This window comes from Trichoplusia ni, chromosome 7 (assembly GCF_003590095.1).
Source record: "Trichoplusia ni isolate ovarian cell line Hi5 chromosome 7, tn1, whole genome shotgun sequence".
NCBI lineage: Eukaryota > Metazoa > Arthropoda > Insecta > Lepidoptera > Noctuidae > Trichoplusia > Trichoplusia ni.
This window is the reverse complement of record NC_039484.1, coordinates 10,067,412-10,086,262: the sequence shown is the minus strand read 5'-3', so window position 1 is coordinate 10,086,262 and position 18,851 is coordinate 10,067,412. Positions and strand designations below refer to the sequence as shown.

The 18,851-nt window shown below is 38.0% G+C and overlaps 2 protein-coding genes across 2 annotated transcripts in view; both read left to right on the top strand.

Annotated features, from left to right (window-relative positions):
* LOC113495568 overlaps nucleotides 1-18,851 on the top strand; it is a 74,447-nt gene that overhangs the window by 51,454 nt on the left and 4,142 nt on the right. The window lies entirely within an intron of this gene.
* Nucleotides 11,999-18,778, top strand: LOC113495570 (interferon regulatory factor 2-binding protein 1). The gene is made up of 4 exons (XM_026874339.1): nucleotides 11,999-12,957; nucleotides 14,957-15,193; nucleotides 15,665-15,906; nucleotides 16,019-18,778. The coding sequence occupies exons 1-4, from the start codon at nucleotides 12,288-12,290 to the stop codon at nucleotides 16,142-16,144; spliced, it is 1,275 nt and encodes a 424-aa protein (XP_026730140.1). The 5' UTR covers nucleotides 11,999-12,287; the 3' UTR covers nucleotides 16,145-18,778.

Here is an 18,851-nt window from a genome sequence, read left to right as displayed (position 1 = left end):
GAAAATAATTGTTGTGTCAGTTGTATGTATCGTTAGTTTACGTATTTTGCAACACATCACACTTAAAGTTTATTTGCATAAACAGTCATGAATTCGATTATTAAAATTAATCGTGTTTTGAAGGTCATTCGTAAAAGGTTTTTCAAATTGTAATTTTCTATTTTTTTTAATAAATAAATAAATAAAAATAAAAAAATCCTAATACATATAGGCCATTAGATAGTTATTTTGTTTGATTTCTAGTCTAATCCCACAGAACATAATGTGTTTGATTTTTAGAATTTAAAAAGTATTTTTTTAAGCTGAAAACCTATTTAAAGGAAAACTTTAGATCCTGTCCATCTATAAAATAACTAATTAATAACACAAACAACACAAAGTTGTTATGTAATCCGTTACGATAATGTCGAAACAGGGTTCTGGGAAAAGGCGTGTGCAATGGCAATGCAGCCCGTAATGTGATGAGCTCACGACACTCGCCCACATGAAAGTTGCGCCTTACACTAACGTAATAAGACCCTCGGATTGGGTCCTACAAACGTGTCTGCAATGCGAGATGGTATTTTAGCGGTTTATATACGTACTAAGTCACATAGTTGTCAGAGAAGTTCGCGGATTTTGTGACCTATTTACCCAAGTTTGAATGTTTTCCAATAGGAAATGTTTCATCTTGATTAATGGAGAATTTGTTATGAGTAATTGTCTAGATAAAATCCAAATTACAAATCATAAATCCGTCTCTGTAGATCAATGTTCGTACTCATTTAACCTAAAACGTATAAAGTAAAGTATTCCGTGGATGTGGCCTACAATTTCAACAAATCAGACAGATAGTCACAGTGATAACATCGATTACCCACATAGTTGTAGTTATGTAATCGACTGTTTATATCACACGTTGATAAACTGTGTGGCCTCCTCAGACTTCTAAGCTGCGTCGATAAAGGTTGTTATTTATTCTAGAACTATTTGTTGTAATAATAATAAAGTTTCAGATAGTTAAATCATTTATTATTGATAGATTTTTTTACGAATGTACTTTATATACCAGAGTGATAATTGTGATTGAAGTTTTTATTTACAACAATGCTTAATGTATGGTAAAGACAACAAAACAAAATTGTTACGTCATGTAATAAAATTTTATAAATTAAGGTACTTTGGGCCTACTTACGAAATGAATTCCTTGAACAAAAATAGCTTAGCAACCAACAAAACCAGTACGTAAGGCTTTCTTAAATGTAAATACCTCAAGTACACAGAGGAACAGGTACTTTTGTATGGGACACCAACCGAAATCAGTTGTGGCCAATCATGTATTTAGGCGTAGGCTACCGCTAGGCAATTGTATTAAAGGCCAAATATATCACAAACTTAAAGGGAACCTTGCAGTAAAAGGAAAGCTCTCTATTATTATTATTTCAGCACGCGATAAAGTACTTAACAGAATGAGGCAGACACCAATGTGATTGGTAGAATAACGGTAACGCGAGCAAAAACTCCATTTCTATGCACTAAGTTTAAGCGGTCTTTAATCTTGACTAAGAAATGATCCAATTTCCCCATTGTTTTAACGTAATACCTCACGACTTTAAAAAAAGCCTCTTTAAAACTTAAGCAGTAGATAATACGTCAATCCGGGTTCATCTGGGGAACCCCAGTTTTCGTATTCATAATATTATCTTAAACCGTGCTCTTCGACTAAGCTAGTAAATTCTAACAGTTATTTTCTCTCGCATTCTACAGAACTGTTGGGATGTGTTAGGAGTGTGTTTTCGTTGGCCCACAAAAGAATGCATAATTGCAAAAAAGCTAAAAACAACAGACATGACACTTGTGGATGCATTATGTTGTTTACGCTGAGGACATCATTAATCAGCGCTGCTTACCTACGGCAAACAAAGTTCATTGACGCCTCTCACAACTCTTTGTTCGATAATCCTCAGCATATGCAATTAAAATTAGTACTTTCCTGGCAAAAATATTTTGTTTTAATTGTCTTGTTCGTTTGTTGTGGACTTGTAGTATAACTATATTTTATATTTGTAAAATGCTAATCTAACAGGTTAGAAATAATTTCACATTTTTTCGTTATGATAGATTTTCAATAGACCTACTTAGTTTAATGGTTGCTATATCATTACAACTGGAGTATATAAAATACACAACATAGAAATCAGAGTGACTAAAGCAATCGGCTTGTCAGCCACACTTTCCGTTTCCAGAGAGGATGTGTCTATTTGCGTACACACGGTACGTTATCACTTATCGTAGTTATTTGCATTCTGCAACACTGAGTGGGATGGCCTTGGACCAATATCATAAAAATATCATTAAGACGGATTTAAATAAATCAGTACGCTACAAAAGTTAAACTTAATATTGTTATTACTTCTCGGTGACAGATCTATGTATATTGAAAAATGACTGTGTATTTAATCTATTTTCATTGTTTGCTAAGTATCTCAAAATTAAGTATGTACGATAAGGAAAATCTTTAAGGCTCAGTAAAACTTGACATTTGAAGTTATTGGTGCTATTTTTACGCTCACGTAACCTGATCGTGGCCTTAATGTATTAAACAAAATATTCAAATCTGTCGGCACAAGGCCCCGCTGTCTGCCGTACCTATGTGTACAAACACTACAAACAAGTATTTAGTTTGCGAATTACGAATTTCCTGTTACAGATATGGTGTTACCTGGAAGTGTAAATCGATAAGTTCTGCTTACATCGATGGGTGCGCCAACACGTGTGGCCACGTGGCGGTGTCACCTTGTCCTCAAAAGCAGCCAATTCGGAAGGTTATGCTTATTGCTTCCTTAAAACATACTTATTAAGTATACTTAATACCATGAAACTAACTGATTAAATGTTTCCAATTCATAAAACATCAACTTCATGCACTTACCTACTTCTTTAGGGTAGTAGAACGTAAGTAAAACTAATTTGTTGTTAAAACAGCAGTAGGTATCTGACGTTACACTACGCTGTTAAATAATAATTATATTATAATAACTTATATTTCCTCTTATGAACTTTGACTGTAAAAGTTGTTATTTTGTCGCTTGTTCAAAAGTCGAGTCTGTAAATTGATTGACATGTTGTCTGCAAGTTCCACATTTAGCAAATGATACATGAAAAGTTATCGTTACCTAGCGGTCACAGCATCGTAAGCCACATTAGTCCCGATATGCGTCATTTATATAAAACTAAGTGGAATAAATAACTAAGTTTCCTTCATGCTCACCATTAGTCGAGTTTCAGGAAAATGCGTTGTAACAATCCTTTGCAAAACAGGCAAACCGCAAAATAAACTAATTATTAAAATGTCCCACAATAACTAGCGTTCTGCAACTACATCATTACGTACAATAGGAAATACGAAAAATAAACCTTTTCCTTGGCAAGTAGAAGAGCTATATTTACAAGTGATCAAATTCTCATTTTGATGAACAATGTTTTACTTATTTTCTTCTTATAAGAACTATTACCGCAGTATAAATAAATTCTTTGAGTTACTTCCACAAATATTCTTTTCTCGAGGGTAAAAACTTCAAGAAACACAATTAAGTTCAAAATGCGGCCCACTCAATTACTTGTAACCTTAAATAATAATTAACAAATAGACAGAATACACTATCTGAACACGAATTTTCCTACGAATGCGTTTTCTGAACTATTACTAATGTTTGTGTCCATTTTAGTATTTTGAAAAAAAGTGTTTTTTTAATAAATGAGCTGTCGTATCATCTACGCTAGAGTAGACCAAGATCAAGGGGGAGAGGTTCTTCTGGCCGCATTCTGTGCACGCCAGTTGGCGTGTGGTTTTCCTACTTCGTTCATATTTTGTGTTTAGGGAATCCCAAGTATCCCTTATTAGTATAATACGAGACATTGATGTCTGAGATCTTTTTATTAGTACCATAAATTGAGAACATATCAATTCAGGGTAAGGTTGATAGGTAGTTAGGCGGGTAGCTTCGCCCTATTTGTTCTGAAGGTGACATGAGAGGTGTGCGGCCGGGTTGAATCGCAAGTAACCAGGCCAAGGATCCCGCGACCCGGTCGTCGAGCCCCGGCTATTGATCCCGCAGCTGCAGATGCTGCGCCCACTAACTTTTAAACTTACTTTAAAGTTAAAATAAATGTATACAACGTTGTTTCACAAAATGATACTAAGAATAGCAGTTATTTGTAGCTACTTCTTAGACAATAGGATAATGAAGAATTACTGAAGAACTCGAAATAAGGCTTAAGTTGTGTTCTATCTCAAATCACAGAATAAAGGCGTTGTATTTAGGTAATAGTAAAACAAAAAGCTAATTCATGGCAAACAGAGATATCAGCGTGTTCAATTATTTACCCTATTGACCTAAATCCAGTACCAATGATGGGAAGCATTAATTTTGCCCCAACTGACGGTAAGTTAGCCTTGTCGAATTATTTACATACGTATTGTTAGCGAAATATAAACATGTTATATTTTTTTAAGATTCTTCGCAAGAATATTATATTCTCACGGTCCCAACATTGTGATAGGTGTGTCAACAAAAAGTAGATCAACAGGTAGAGGCCTTGGCAAAATAGGCAATGGGGCCAAGGATTTAGTCACCTCCGTCGGCCCGGACTAATGGCCATCTTCATTGCACGGTACTGGTTCCGGGAATCCGTGACCTATGGATTTCTAACATAAATCTGTGAAGTTTTGATAGCTTAGCAAAAGCAAATGTATGCTGCCTTTAGGGAGCATATTTTTGCTTTTGCTCCATTGAGAGGGAGGATGTAATGTACATATAAACAAATGGTTCCTACACTATCGGTTGGCAGACAGATCTAGTCTTTGGTATAAGTTACAGAATGTAGACAGAAAAAAACAGTTCTGCAAAAGCAGTAGGAATAAATGCAAGAAAAGGTTATTATATTAAAGTAGACATTAAAGACATTGATAAATGATTATAACTCTATAGTGAGAGGAAAAGAAATGTCATGTAGTTCCAAGTAATTCGAAACCGGACATAGTGAGCGAACTGTATATTTCAGTAAATTCAAAGCGTAAAATGTTTATATCGCGCCTTATCTGAATATATGTATATTATTATGTTTCTACAGGTTTTATTTTATTATTTATTTCGTATTTTTCTATTGTAACAACTAGCTAATTAGGTGTAAAAATGTATTTAGAGATTCATTACTGTAATTTTAAGTATACAAAATTTTAAGTTTTACCCTGTAATTTATCATTGTAGTCTATCAATACTCAATACTCAATTATTTATTGCGTTCCATAATGTACATTAAGGTCTTAAAATCTAATAATACAGAACCATTATGGACCCTGTCGGGCACAGCAAAATCTTAGGAGAGAGGAAGCAGTAACAAATAGCCTTATATACATACATGGTACATATGCCTATCAAAATTTTATTTTATCTTTTGATGTATTACATTAATAAATGCACATTATAATTTTATATATCATATGTAAGAAATATAATTATATGTATTTATGTTGGTATTTTACTTATTTATTTATTTATTTATTTATTTATTTATTTTTAAAAGGGTGTATCTTTATTTTTATTTGGTGTTATGTGTATGTCTAATATACTTTTAAAATAAAATAATATATTTTTCTAACTTAAATTCGGAATCTTTAATCTTTTTTGATGATTGCTTTTGATTCGTTGGCGAAATTTCGTAGTTTTGCAAAAAGCAGTAACTAAATACAAAGTTCTCAGTGTTAACACAGAAACTACCAAGCAATTAAATAAGTATTCTTCACCCCCATGGCATTCAAAAGTTTTTATTTCATCAAGAAGAGTTAGTAACTAACATCATTTAAAATGTTGTAAATAAATATGAGTTCTTATGTTCCAGAGAGGTTTTTTTTACCTAGTCCACTCAATTACCATACCATCCAATATTCCATATAGAAACTTTAAAAAGTATTTTAGTATATTATAATCGTATATATAATATAATGTTTACCGTATGGATTTTTTTTTATAAACGAGTATAATTATTTTTTAAACATCTCCTACTACTACCTAACTAATACGTAGTTTTTAAAATACTAAAACGATTATAAACAAACAACACAATATAGCAAATAAAAGAAAAGAAGACTCCAAATGAGACACTGAATTGTTTATGAATTAGACGTATCTAAAGTCCTGAAGCTCCGAGATATTGTGCAGAAGATGCGGGGCGAAAGACCGGGTCATGTCAAATGGGGCCAAGGATCTCCCAGTATATCGATCTTTTGTCCCGGGACCCAGAAATTCTTCCCGCCTTTCTTTCCAAGAATTCGTAAATTAGTTTTGTTACTATAAGGAACTTTTCAAAACATAATTCTATCCAGAAGAACGTTGATAAATATGCAGAAATACTGTAAAAAATCGGCGCTATCGTGGACGCAGTATCCATTGAACAAATGAATACGCAAACACTCCACCCCTTGCACATTCATAATTTAGTCGTGTCCAGTGCCAAAACTCAGGGTGGTTGCTCCCGGCCAGCGAGATATTGATCGAAGTTTGCACCGGCACCGACGCGACGCTACGTTGTAGGAAGTCTGAGCCAATAAAGCAATCTAGGATTGACTAGTTTTTCCTATTCGCTTAAAATTGAATCGTCATTCATTAGAGCTTATGTGTATCAAAACCTTTTAACCCTGATCACAACTTTTTACATTTTAAGTGATCACAACTTTCATTGATTTAAAGCTTTTACAGATCAACATAGTGTTTTGTAGTACCGATAGTAGTATATTTTATTTATTTCAAAAAACAATATATTTTTATTCATGTTAGTCTACAATGCAGCACTTTTTGAACGTCAAAAATCATATGGATCACCATTCACCGCTACCTAAGACCTGTGTAGTAGAAACGATGCAACAAACTTGTCAAAATTACTTTAAATTACTTTTGAAAATTTCTTGGATACAAGTTACATATAAAGTGATTATGGAGATCCGTCGTTCATGCTTATCATCAGACCCATTCGTAGTTGAGCCGTGCTCCGGCTGCACGACAGACAAGAGTTTCCAGCATGTTAATCGACAAAAGTCCCTTTGTACAGAGAACACTGTTGTCTGCATCCCATTTCGATAAAACTGATACACACTAATCTACAGTGTTTGTATACATCGTCTGCACTGCCGGTAGTAAGAACTTGGGGACCGCATGTAGCTGCTGAGTTTGGCGCACGTATATGTGTGAGTGTCTGAGTGTTTGTTAGTCAAGTATCTGGTGTTTTATCTGTTCCGCTATGGTGTGTTGCGATGGGAGCGCATCGACCGCTAAACAGCCAAATCGATGTCGCTGCGCATGCGCGTGGCGCGGCTGCCGGCAACGGCAGCGCTCGATAAAAACCGAGATTACACGTCACCCCTCGGTTGCGTCGCTGAGGTAAACGACTTGAAAACGTTACGATAGGTCTAGATGTTAACATACCATTTTGTAATATTTTAATATCATTTGAATATTCAACATGTCTTACACAACGATCTTGGCGACCTTTTATTTAGTTAGAGTTACACATTCAGAGGCAGAAAAGGCCACTGACTGTCTAACACGTGGCGTACGACATTGAGCTGTCATTTGAAATATTTTTAACCATTGCTAACATATCGAAGTTTCGTCGAATTAGGGATATTTGTTACACTTTATTTCATAAAAAAATACTAGTCTACTTTTATAAAACAGTAAGTAACAAGTCCAAGTGCACTAGCCGCGAATGGTGTGGGAATTGCAACTTCAATTGATTACCTACTTTAAATATACCAAAGCCTTTCCAGAGTAATTTTATTCGGCACGTCATGATATACCTATATAATTTTTTATTGATTTTACGTCATCATCGTACATTTAATCGAACTGAATTCTGATAACGGTACTTTGTTCTGTAGGATCATGTGGATAACGATGGCTATTTTTTATCTTACTGAAGCCTTCCCCTGCATCGATTTAATAAATTCCTATGAAGTTAATTTAAACTAGAAACTACAGACAAATAATGTTCAAAGTATTTACAAATAATTTTATTCCAAATTAATTTGTGCTCTGAAAATAAACAATGAGCCAACCCTACACGTTTAGAAAAATCTAAACATATACTTAAAGCATTTAAACTTTGTGATTAAATACAAGTAAAATTTATCAAATAAAACCTGAATTAGCAAACTCATTCGTGCTAGCCGCACACAAAGCCAGGGTGGGGCCCAAGTTCGTGACGTCACGAATCAATAATACGCCTGCCCTCAACCCTTGGCGTTACGGGATGATATAACGTTATATTTTGGTGGGGGGTTGTTGAATCATAGTACTCTAAATGGTGGTAGACATGAAACAGACTATACGGCGCAACTGATATCGGTAATAATTTATTCATGCACGATAATATGGTGCGCGTGCTGACAATCTAAATTATTTTAGTTATATAAATGTATAATCTTATATTAACTGCTGTTCCGAAAAATATTTTTATGTATCATTAAAATTTGACTTGCCATCACCGGTAAGCAACATTTCTCAACTGCAAAGCGGCAAGGACGGCCAACAACCCAGCCTTAATAAACTTCGCCGCTTTTCTGCTTGCTTTACCGTTTTTGTGCAAACCGCAGTCGCAGAATTATGAATAATATGATTATTCCATTTGTCATTAGGTATTTTTTAATCCTTTCCAAGGTATTTCTTTTAATACTTAAACAACGTTATAGTATTTATGAGTACGAAGCAAATTGGGAAACATTACGAATGCAAAATTGAACATAATAGTTTCTATTCAGAAGGTATTAAAAATTTAAATCAATATTATTTTTTCTATTATGAATATTTATTAATTAAAAAGCAGCCTCATAGAAAGAAGTATTCTTGTTGAACTAACGCAAAACGATTCATGCGCATCTAGATTATTGACAAAAAGAGAAATTTCATTTGTCTAAACTTGCTTTCCGGTCGAATTTTAATTCTGTATTAATAATTGAATCGCAAAACTCGTATGTAGTCACAAAAACGTATAAGTATAAATTGCATCATGGTGCACGAAAATTGCCTCCCCGACTGCTATACCTAGCTACATGCGGCCGCTACTCCCTTTGCAGTCACCCCTTTTATGAACCTGCAGACTGGCAAAATTTTGCACCCTTGCCCATGACTAAAATAAAAGAACTTTACAAATAGTTTTTATTTTTAATACTTTACCTTGTTCACCAATATAATTAATGTATGTGATCTTATACTGATCGTAATGCTTATCCAACTTGCGACCCGCCTTCGCTTTATTCAAGTGCTACTAAGCTGCCACAAGGTGTGAATACTAATCTATATCATATTTATGTACTCGTTCATAATTTCATCATCAGTTTCCGGATAGATATCGTACATAAGATAGACTGTTGCTCTTTTTTGTAAACTTAAACCCAAATTAAGAGCACGAAAATATCTTCACAGTAATATCTTGCTTGCAAGATCCATTAATATTATACGTTTTTAAGCAATTAACTCAAACTCAATTTGATGACCAAATGTTACAAGTATTTTCAAACGTAACCTATACGACGATTGTGTACATTTACTGGTTTATACGTGAACAGAACGTAAATAAACATTGACACGTGTTTATAGGTGCGGGCCCGCTCATGCGCCTTGCGTGACCCTACCATCGATCCGGGCTCCCGACATACTATACGTGATGGTGGGCTAGGAGGACCCTCCGTATCGCTATACTTTCAATCATCTATCTAGATTATTCCACCAAATTTTAGTTGGCATTGTTTTATACTTCAACAGGACTCTTGACACAACCGTGAATACTGAATGAATAATTAAATCATCGTGTCTTAAAAATGGGATGTTGAGATGCCTCAGGAAAGAAAAATCGTCACAAAATGATCACATTATGATGAAGATTAATTTAATTGAACTTTTGAGTGGTTTTAATCATATCAACGAAGAATTAGGTCCTATGACAATCTATAGCTATGATTCGTGAACGTCTCCAAAATCAATTATTACTTACTAAATTTTCACAGCACTGTCAGTTGTTGATTATTAAGTAATATCTGATCCCGCAATCGTGTGCGTCCGCTGCAAACAACTAGATGTAAATAAATATAGTGACCACGTGCCTCGATACTTTTTACCGGGCGCCTCGCAAACTTGATTTTATAGTAAATCTTTGCCTACATATTGGGCCTGTCGGATATCGGAAGCGTATGTTTCTAGCAGTTGGCAAAATACTACGAGTTTCGGAAATGCCATTTCAATTTAAGTACCTCTTCTTCAATATCCCTAGAATCCTTAATTTTAAGGGTTTCATTCAAATCACTCAAATCAGATAGTTCGTTCACCTCGGTCTTTCGGTAAAATCATAATTTTTCCTTGCTGGGATAAACCTACTAGGTTATTATGTATAAGTGTGCATGCATAAAACGGAACATGCATTAAACGGAATTGTCGCTAAAACCAAAGAGCAATTGAAGCTGATGATCTGGATTCTTGATAGTTCTAAATTACTGATTTAATTTGATTATTCTTTGAATCGCGAAAAAGTGAAACGGAATCAAAAGTAAATTTGGTTAGTTGATTGCAAGTTTTAGATCGCGTAAAATATTCAGGCACTATGCTTTGAGTTTATTTTTCAGAAATTCAGAGGGAATGCGCTTTTCGCAGAGGATAATAAGAGCAATCTATTAATAATTTTCTTAATGTTCAACTTTCTGATGTAATTACACAAGAATGTGTATAAAAGAGATAACAAAAAGCACCGTGTTGTTTAGCTTGTAGGCACCAACTGTTTCAGAAGTTTAATTGATTGAATATTAAACTTTTGACTTTACCTTTCAAATATTTATACTAACCTTTAAAACAGAAAATGAAAGACCTAGGAATTTGGTTTAATTAATTAGATACTTTAAAATAATATCAAAAAAATTATATACCTAAACGTTCTAAAAATCGTCAGTCATTTGGAACTAGAATAACATGTGATGTCATTGAAAGTTTAGTGTCCGAGTGTTGTGTGGCCAACTGGCCAGATCACCGGTCCGTAATCTACGTCCACGTTTACCTGGGCGCATAACTGTTTTTCCTCCGATCCTCAGTCGCATACAAAAAGCGATGAGCCGTCTTCATTATTATTAAAGCACAACAAAAATGAACGGCAACATGGCGGTGTTTAGTTGAGTTAGTGCGACGTTGCCGCGCCGCACGCTCGGCTGACTCGTCACGTGACGTCACGTCTCAAGATGGCCGCCAAACCGGTCGCGCCGCGCGTCCCCCCGCGCGCTCCCGTCTTCCAGCCGGATCCGACCGTGTTGCTCGGTAATAATAATTTAGAATGCAGCCGTCAGAAAGGAAACCGAGTAAGAATAGATTGAAATTTAATGCATCGAACACGTCGACTATACGTGTTAGCACTAATTGTTATTCTACAACAGATGCTGTTTACTTTCGTTGAATAATATAGACAGTTGTTAGCGGAATCGAGGGCTTGCCAGTATGTGTGGCGGGACAAGCGGGTAACTCCGTGATTCATTTAGTTTATGCTCCAATTACCTAACCGGTGACACATTCTTTTAGAATACGCAACTGGTTACTAGATTGAAATTTGATAGTTACTACGTATTTTCCAATACATATTAAGGTCCAATAGGGTATGTTTTTATTAGATGACCTATTCAATAAATTTCAAATCTTTTTGTATTTTAAGATTATTATTTAGTGTCTGTATTTAATACTTAAACAAGAAGTAGTTCTATTATTGCAACCTTTTGCATCTTTTTGAACAATATATGCAGAACGTTGTAGTGGTATACTTGATAATAACCTCATTGCATCTGTTAAGGCGTGAACGTTGTGCATGTTTCGTGTTGGTTATCGTGAGATAAGCGTGTTGTGTGTCGCCGGGGTAGCGGGCGCGCGGTGTGGCGCGAGTGGCGCATCCGCGTCGCGGCTAACGGCTCGTCCTCGGCGCGTCGTCGTGCTGCGCGCGCTGACGTCACCGCTCGATAATGGCCGCCGCCGCCTCGGCCCCCCCGCAGCCCGCCTCGCACCGACGACTCGGCTCAGTCTCTCGTCGATTCGCTCCCTGAGCGAATGCCTTTAACGTTTTATACCTTCGGTAAACGACGTCCGCGAAGGCGAGTGTGAAACTGTTTAGTGATTAATGTGTACCATGGTGACAGTGTTTATTATATTGAGCAAGAAAAATCTGTGACAATTTACAAAAGGCAAGAAGAAGACCGATCTCTCGCACACCGATCTACACCCGGCGGCGAGATGTCGGTGATGCAGAAGCGGCAGCACTGCTACCTGTGCGACTTGCCCCGCATGCCGTGGGCGATGTTGCATGAATTTTCGGAGGCGGTGTGTCGCGGTTGCGTTAATTATGAAGGCGCAGATCGCATAGAAGTGGTTTTGGATACAGCTAGGCAGCTTAAGCGAGCCCATGGATTTCAAGAAGGCCGTGGTCCGACACACGCCAAAGGTGCTCACAGAGCGCCTCTAGAAGCCCATCAAAATGGTGCGGAAAATACAGCTAGAGGCCAGCCGGCCCCGCCGGCTCATCACGCACCAGCTACTGGATTTACTTTACACCATCCGCGACCGACAGCCAGTGCTGGCCTATTAGCCGAGTATGGAAGCAGGCGAGAGGAACATGAAGGTAGGCGGCTAGCTCACCTGCCGACGCATCATCTGCCAACGCATGGTGGAGCTCGGTTAGCTCCTGGGCTTGCACTTAAACGCCAATTGGATGAGGACGACCATCAAAACCACCACGAACCCGCTAAAAGGCTACTAGAAGAACACTCTAGGCCTCCTCTAACTCGTGGGGATTCACTACCTGCGGTGTCTCTTGCAGCACCTTTCGCTCCTGATCGGGTTTTCAAGCAAGAAAAGCACCCACTTCGCACACCATCGTTTGACGCTACTTCATTTAAATCAAATGGTAAGTTATGTTTTTTTGAAACATTTTGTTCACATTTCAAATTGTGAAATAGCGAGTATTATTATCAAAAGTCGATATTTATTGTTTGCGTTAGCACCAAATTGATTGAAAAGTGATACTTAATTATTGTGAACTTTTTGTGAGCTGTTTCATTTAACTTTCAATTTCTATGTTCTTGCGGAGTGGAACTTCCAATAGCACCCTGCTTTGCTCTCGAAATAATAAGTTATTATATGTATATTTTTAAACATAAAAACATCTCTTATAAATTGGAGTTATTTAAATATTGTCCTTAATTTTAAATTTTAGATTAAATGCATTTTATAATAGATACGGGAATATAAAAACGGATTCTATCTTACGTATGGCATATTGCATGCCTCCACATAAACCTTTAAATGAATAGCAAGGCATGTATTAGTATTAGCAACTCGTAAGTTTATTTATCATATAAAATCTCATGCTAGTTGTCTTGGTGTAAAGGGGAAAAGTAATAATAGTGTTAATTTTCATCTAGTTGATAACGTACGTCATGCATACAGATATTCCATTGTTTACAAATAACAATGTAACCTACATTTTATAAAAAAAAAAGTATTTGGTACAGTCACGCGTAGTTTGATAACACGGACGATAGCGAAGTATCGTGTACGTGCTCAGACAGATGAGTGAGGATGTTTTGCGCAAGCGTCCGCCACGGGATTCATATCTAGGTAGGTGCATTAACTCGGTCCATAAATACGAAACCGGTCCGACTGGTTGAGCGTTCTCGAAAGCGAGCCCGCGCCTGCGGCCTCTCGCACACCACGGCACTACGTACAAACACCCACGTAATATAAACGCGGCACAGCGCTGTGAATGCAAGCACGACACGGCGCGCGGCGGTGTGGCAACGTCGCGTGACGACATTTTCGCTCGCGTACGTATGTAGGTAGGCCGACGGGCGAAAAAATATAGCGCCTGCCTACGCTTGGCAGAGTCACTCGACCACATTCCGTTGGCGTGTGTATAGGGAGCTCGCGGCCGCTCGCCACGAGCCGCCGGCCAAAAAGGTCACCGTACGTGACGTCACCGCAACCATACCGGCCGTGCCTTCACACAGACCCAACCGACCATAACTCACGCCCTTATTCACTAAACTAATGAATAATATATATTTACGCGATAACAATAGAAGAAAGTTAAATTGAAGGTGTTACATTAAATAAATATTTAAATTATAAGTAACACCATTTAAACTATTTTATATAGTCATCCAATTAGGTCAGTAAATGTTACTAAACATCCAACTAACAGAAACAAGCGAGCTGAAAGAAAGTGCACAGTTAAAATATTATGTTGTGTGCTATCTTTCCAGCCATTTTATTGTTTATTTAACATATGTAATGCGTGTTTGAATAAAAGTCGCAATAAAAGTTTCATAACATAGCAACGGCATACTAACAGCGTACACATACGGGACCCACATTGCGCGATGTTTGGCAACGTCGCGGCGGCGGCTCGGTCGCGACACGATTCGTTGCACATACGAGTATGGCACTCGTATCTTCAATTATTATACTTACTCGTCTACTATAGGAGCCAGTCCAAAAGACCCGCCGCCCGCAGCGACGTTGTGTGACCAGGCAATGACACATCGCCGTTCACTACGTAGCTTGTATTAACACACAATGCTATTTATAAGACATTATATGCGTGTGCGAACGTGTGTTTACTATCCGTCGGTCCACCGCAAACGATGTGTCATCCAACATTGAATGTGAGGTTATTCGGACAAATCAAATTGGTGTCGTACGGCAGAGGTGCCTCGACGGAACATTCGCTTAACATGTTATGCCAAATACATCATTTCACTTTTGTTTATATTTAACCACACATTATATTACTTTAAGGTGCTTTTTACTTGTTTTTTTATCTATTTCAAACCCATATCGACTTTTGATAATGCTTACAAGTTGAATAAATAACATAGTGATGGTAACCATGAAAATATCTACAGGCTATGGTAATGCTGCTCCTCTGACAAATGGCTCAGCTGGGTCTCCACTAGGCCGCACGGCCGGCTCGCCGCCGGTGACAGGCGTTGCAGGAGCAGGCCCATCTCCGATGGCCGCTCTGATGTCCGTAGCCGACACGCTCCCACCCGGCTCGCCCAGATCTGCTGGTGGCTCGCCACCACAGCCTCCACCGCAGAGATCTGCTAGTCGCTCAAGTCAACACTCACCCAATTCATCAGGTAATTTTTTTGCCGATTTGAGACTGAACCGCATACCTCCACTTCGCAGTCGGTTTTCTCAAAACATGTATACGAGTACTTATATTCCATTCGGACCGTTCTTAAAGATTCACTACAATTAAACGTGTCAGTGTATCGTGTAGAAAAGAAAGTATTTACGAGCAAATCAGTTTTTGCAAAAGTTGCCGGTGTAGATTAACGGTAGTCCGCGTTCACTGTGTCGTATCGTGTGAGGGGTCGGACTCGGGCGGGCGTCCGATCGCTGTGCCGTGGCGCCGGCCGGACTCGGCATGGCGCCCGATGACCGCTTGCGCCCATACCGTCCAGCTACAGTCTGCTGACTTATCACGACCTCACCTCGACACGTGGCCGATGCGAAGGCGGACGCCACTCTTATTTCTTTGTATATTTCTCTTTTAACTAAATTGCGTATAGCAGACGGTAGCTAACGATTCCATTCCGGTCCGACAGGGTCGAACGGCGGGCGGCGGTCGTCGGGCTCCCGGCACGTGTCGTCGACGACATCGGTGTCGTCGACAGAGGCGGGTGAGGGCACAGAAGCGGCGGCACCTACGCCTGCGCCGCTGCTTAAGTGCACGCTCTGCCAGGAGCGCCTGGAAGATACGCACTTCGTGCAGTGTCCCAGTCAGCCGCACCACAAGTTCTGCTTCCCCTGCTCTCGGGATTCTATCAAGCGACAGCAAGGATCAGAGGTGAGTTCACATTTTCATTTTTCAATTTACTAACGATTTGATTCTTCCGGTCTATTTCTCTGATATCCTTTAAAAGGGTTCTCAAGTTGATTATAATCTCCATTGTCCTCAGGTGTACTGTCCAAGTGGAGATAAATGCCCGCTGGCGAATTCGACCGTTCCGTGGGCATTTATGCAGGGTGAAATTGCTACGATCCTCGGCGAGGAGTTCAAACCGAAGAAGGAACGGGAGACCTAGGGCAGTGCTTTGCAGCCCCGACTTTACCTCTTGTCCCTCTCGCTGTGAACATAGCACGGGAGGAGTAGCGACTATGCCGCGGCACGTGGCCGCAAGCGTCGCAATGGGCGCGCGGCTCCGCGGCGGGGCGAGGCCGGGCCCTCGTCCGTACAAACCGATCACTTGTATATAACTTTGTAAATAGTCAACTTGTAAGTTTAGTCCACTCACCGATAGCTCGACTATTCGGATATGAGTTTTCGCAGCCGGCGAGCGGTATGAACCGTGCCGAAGGCGCTTTGTTGGGCGTATCGCATCACTTATTTTATTTATTTTGGAGCTCGTTCATTCAACAATGGTTGATCAACGAGCTAGATGCGATATGCCCAGTGCAGCGCATAAACTTTTTTGACGATTTTTCGATTATTGTAATGTTGTGTTGACGTCTATACGATTCACTCTAAAGGATGTGATGATCTGATGTCCTCATTCGATGTCGACGTTTTTTCGAGGATGGTATGCTGCTTACAAGCAGATGTTTCTTCGGATGCCATTTTCTTAGTTACCCTTAGGTCCCGAACCATAGTGAACATGGCATTTATTTATGTGATTCTTATATACTATTCAAGTATTATACGATGTAATTATCATGACATATTTTATGTAGTCCAGATACTGATTGTAAAGTCGTAGTAATTTGATAATGGTAGCGTATCGCTCCCTGTACAGACCGTAGATCGATGTATATTTGTATTTATCACATACAGCGCATGCAAAATAGTCTTATTTTAACAATAAAGTGATGTTATCAGAGTGGCTCGAGTTCCGTTACTGTTTCACTTTTGGCGACAAAATTCAGCTTAAACAATTTCTTTGACTTATTGTTTTGTGGTAATTGATGATTGGGAACCATTCAAAATTGTGTATTGTGACGTCGGGCTCATGGGAGCGACGTTGGTTAAGTTGATTATTTTGTAAGGATAACTTATACTTTACCTGGAAGTAAGGCTCGCGTGTGCTGCCGCGGCGTCGCTCTCGTGATGCGGCTGCAGCGCATGCGCTGGCAGGTGCAGTATTAGCGAGATCGCTTTGCACACGTAAGGAGGCGTACCTAGTCATTTTGTGAAATGTCAAATTATCTGAACCGCGAACACGCGGCCGTTATAGGAACTCTTAAAACTCGCTGCTATTTGTAAAAAGTGAAGTAATCATTATATTATTATCATTATATATGTCATAATATTAAACGATTCGTAGTGTACGTCAGTTTCGAAAGCTATCAGACGACGACCGCTGGAGCTTCTATTTAATTGTGTTTCTCAGCATTACTGCTGTGGTGTGCGATATGATCGAATTTGAATTAGTTATATTTTCCGATCGGAACACTAGTTGACGGTTCTTTATGAATTATGTGAAATATAATCGTCTACTAAATCACACTCGGAATTCTAGTGATTATTAAGTTTTAACATAGATGCTTGTCAAAACTTAATCATACCTACTTCAATATCATTTAATACGATAGCTTTTATATCTTTAACTCAGACGACGCAATGTCTTTAAATATTAAAAGTTAGAGCATACAATGAAATTGATATGTCGATTATTTATTTTAGATGTTATTTGTGTACATATACGTACGTTGTACATACTTTATCACTTGTAAATATTTAAGGTAGACTTGGCGATACAGCCAATACAATCAGGGCTATAGATCCAGTATTAGTAGGACATTGAGCCATGTTTATAATATTATTCTTTTTCAACTATTATTACTTTGTTGTTTTACATAAAATGCTAAACTTAGATTTTGATTGTGCTTAACGGAATATTACTTCTATTAATACATTACTCTATAACTTTTCATAATAATAATTTCCAAACGAGTGCTTTCAGCGCTGTTTCTTCTCTGCATGTTTGTATGTCAACTGGGTGTCATTTTGTATCAAATGATGTACTTCAAGTGGAATTAATTTAGTTGTGATGATGTATAGCATTTTACACTCTCTGTCAATGGGCTTTTTATCTACGTCGCGTTTCTGATAGATTCGAAATTGATATTAGTATTATCAGTGAAAACTACCCGCGGAATGGGTTTGTCAAATGTTAATTAAATTCTCGCCAAGATTGGCAAAGGTGAAAGAATTGTAAGCACAAATTGTGCGTATTACTTTTTTATTGTTTTGCTATGTTACATGTACTTCTATGTAAAATTTAAATATAGATAATAAGGATTTGTATTTATTGTAAAACGTTTAAAATAGAAATCGAATTATTTTTAAAATAAGGCGATAAACACTTTGATCTTTTTAAAAGTAACATTGTGGCTAAGAGATGAACATTTTTGCCAAACGTTTTAAGTGCCACTCTAATTTTCACAAGTATGCATTTTTTTAAGAATTGATAAGGACTATTCTGTAGCACTAATTGTGCATTGTTTAGTGGCACGGTAATAGCATGTGAAGTGCATGTAACATATCAAACTATTATTGTCCGCCTTTACCCATAGGCTTGTTTGTAGACGTCGATAGTTTATCGACAGGATATATATAATTTTGAGACTTGTCTCTTTACTACTGTAAGCAGCAAGTGAAATGCTTCGATTAAGACGTTAATGTAAATGTTGGTGAAATACAATTGATGTGATTTTGTATATTTATGCATTTTTATTAAACCTTTAAACCTCTTGTTATCATTTCAGTGCTGACATTTTATTGATTAGGATTGC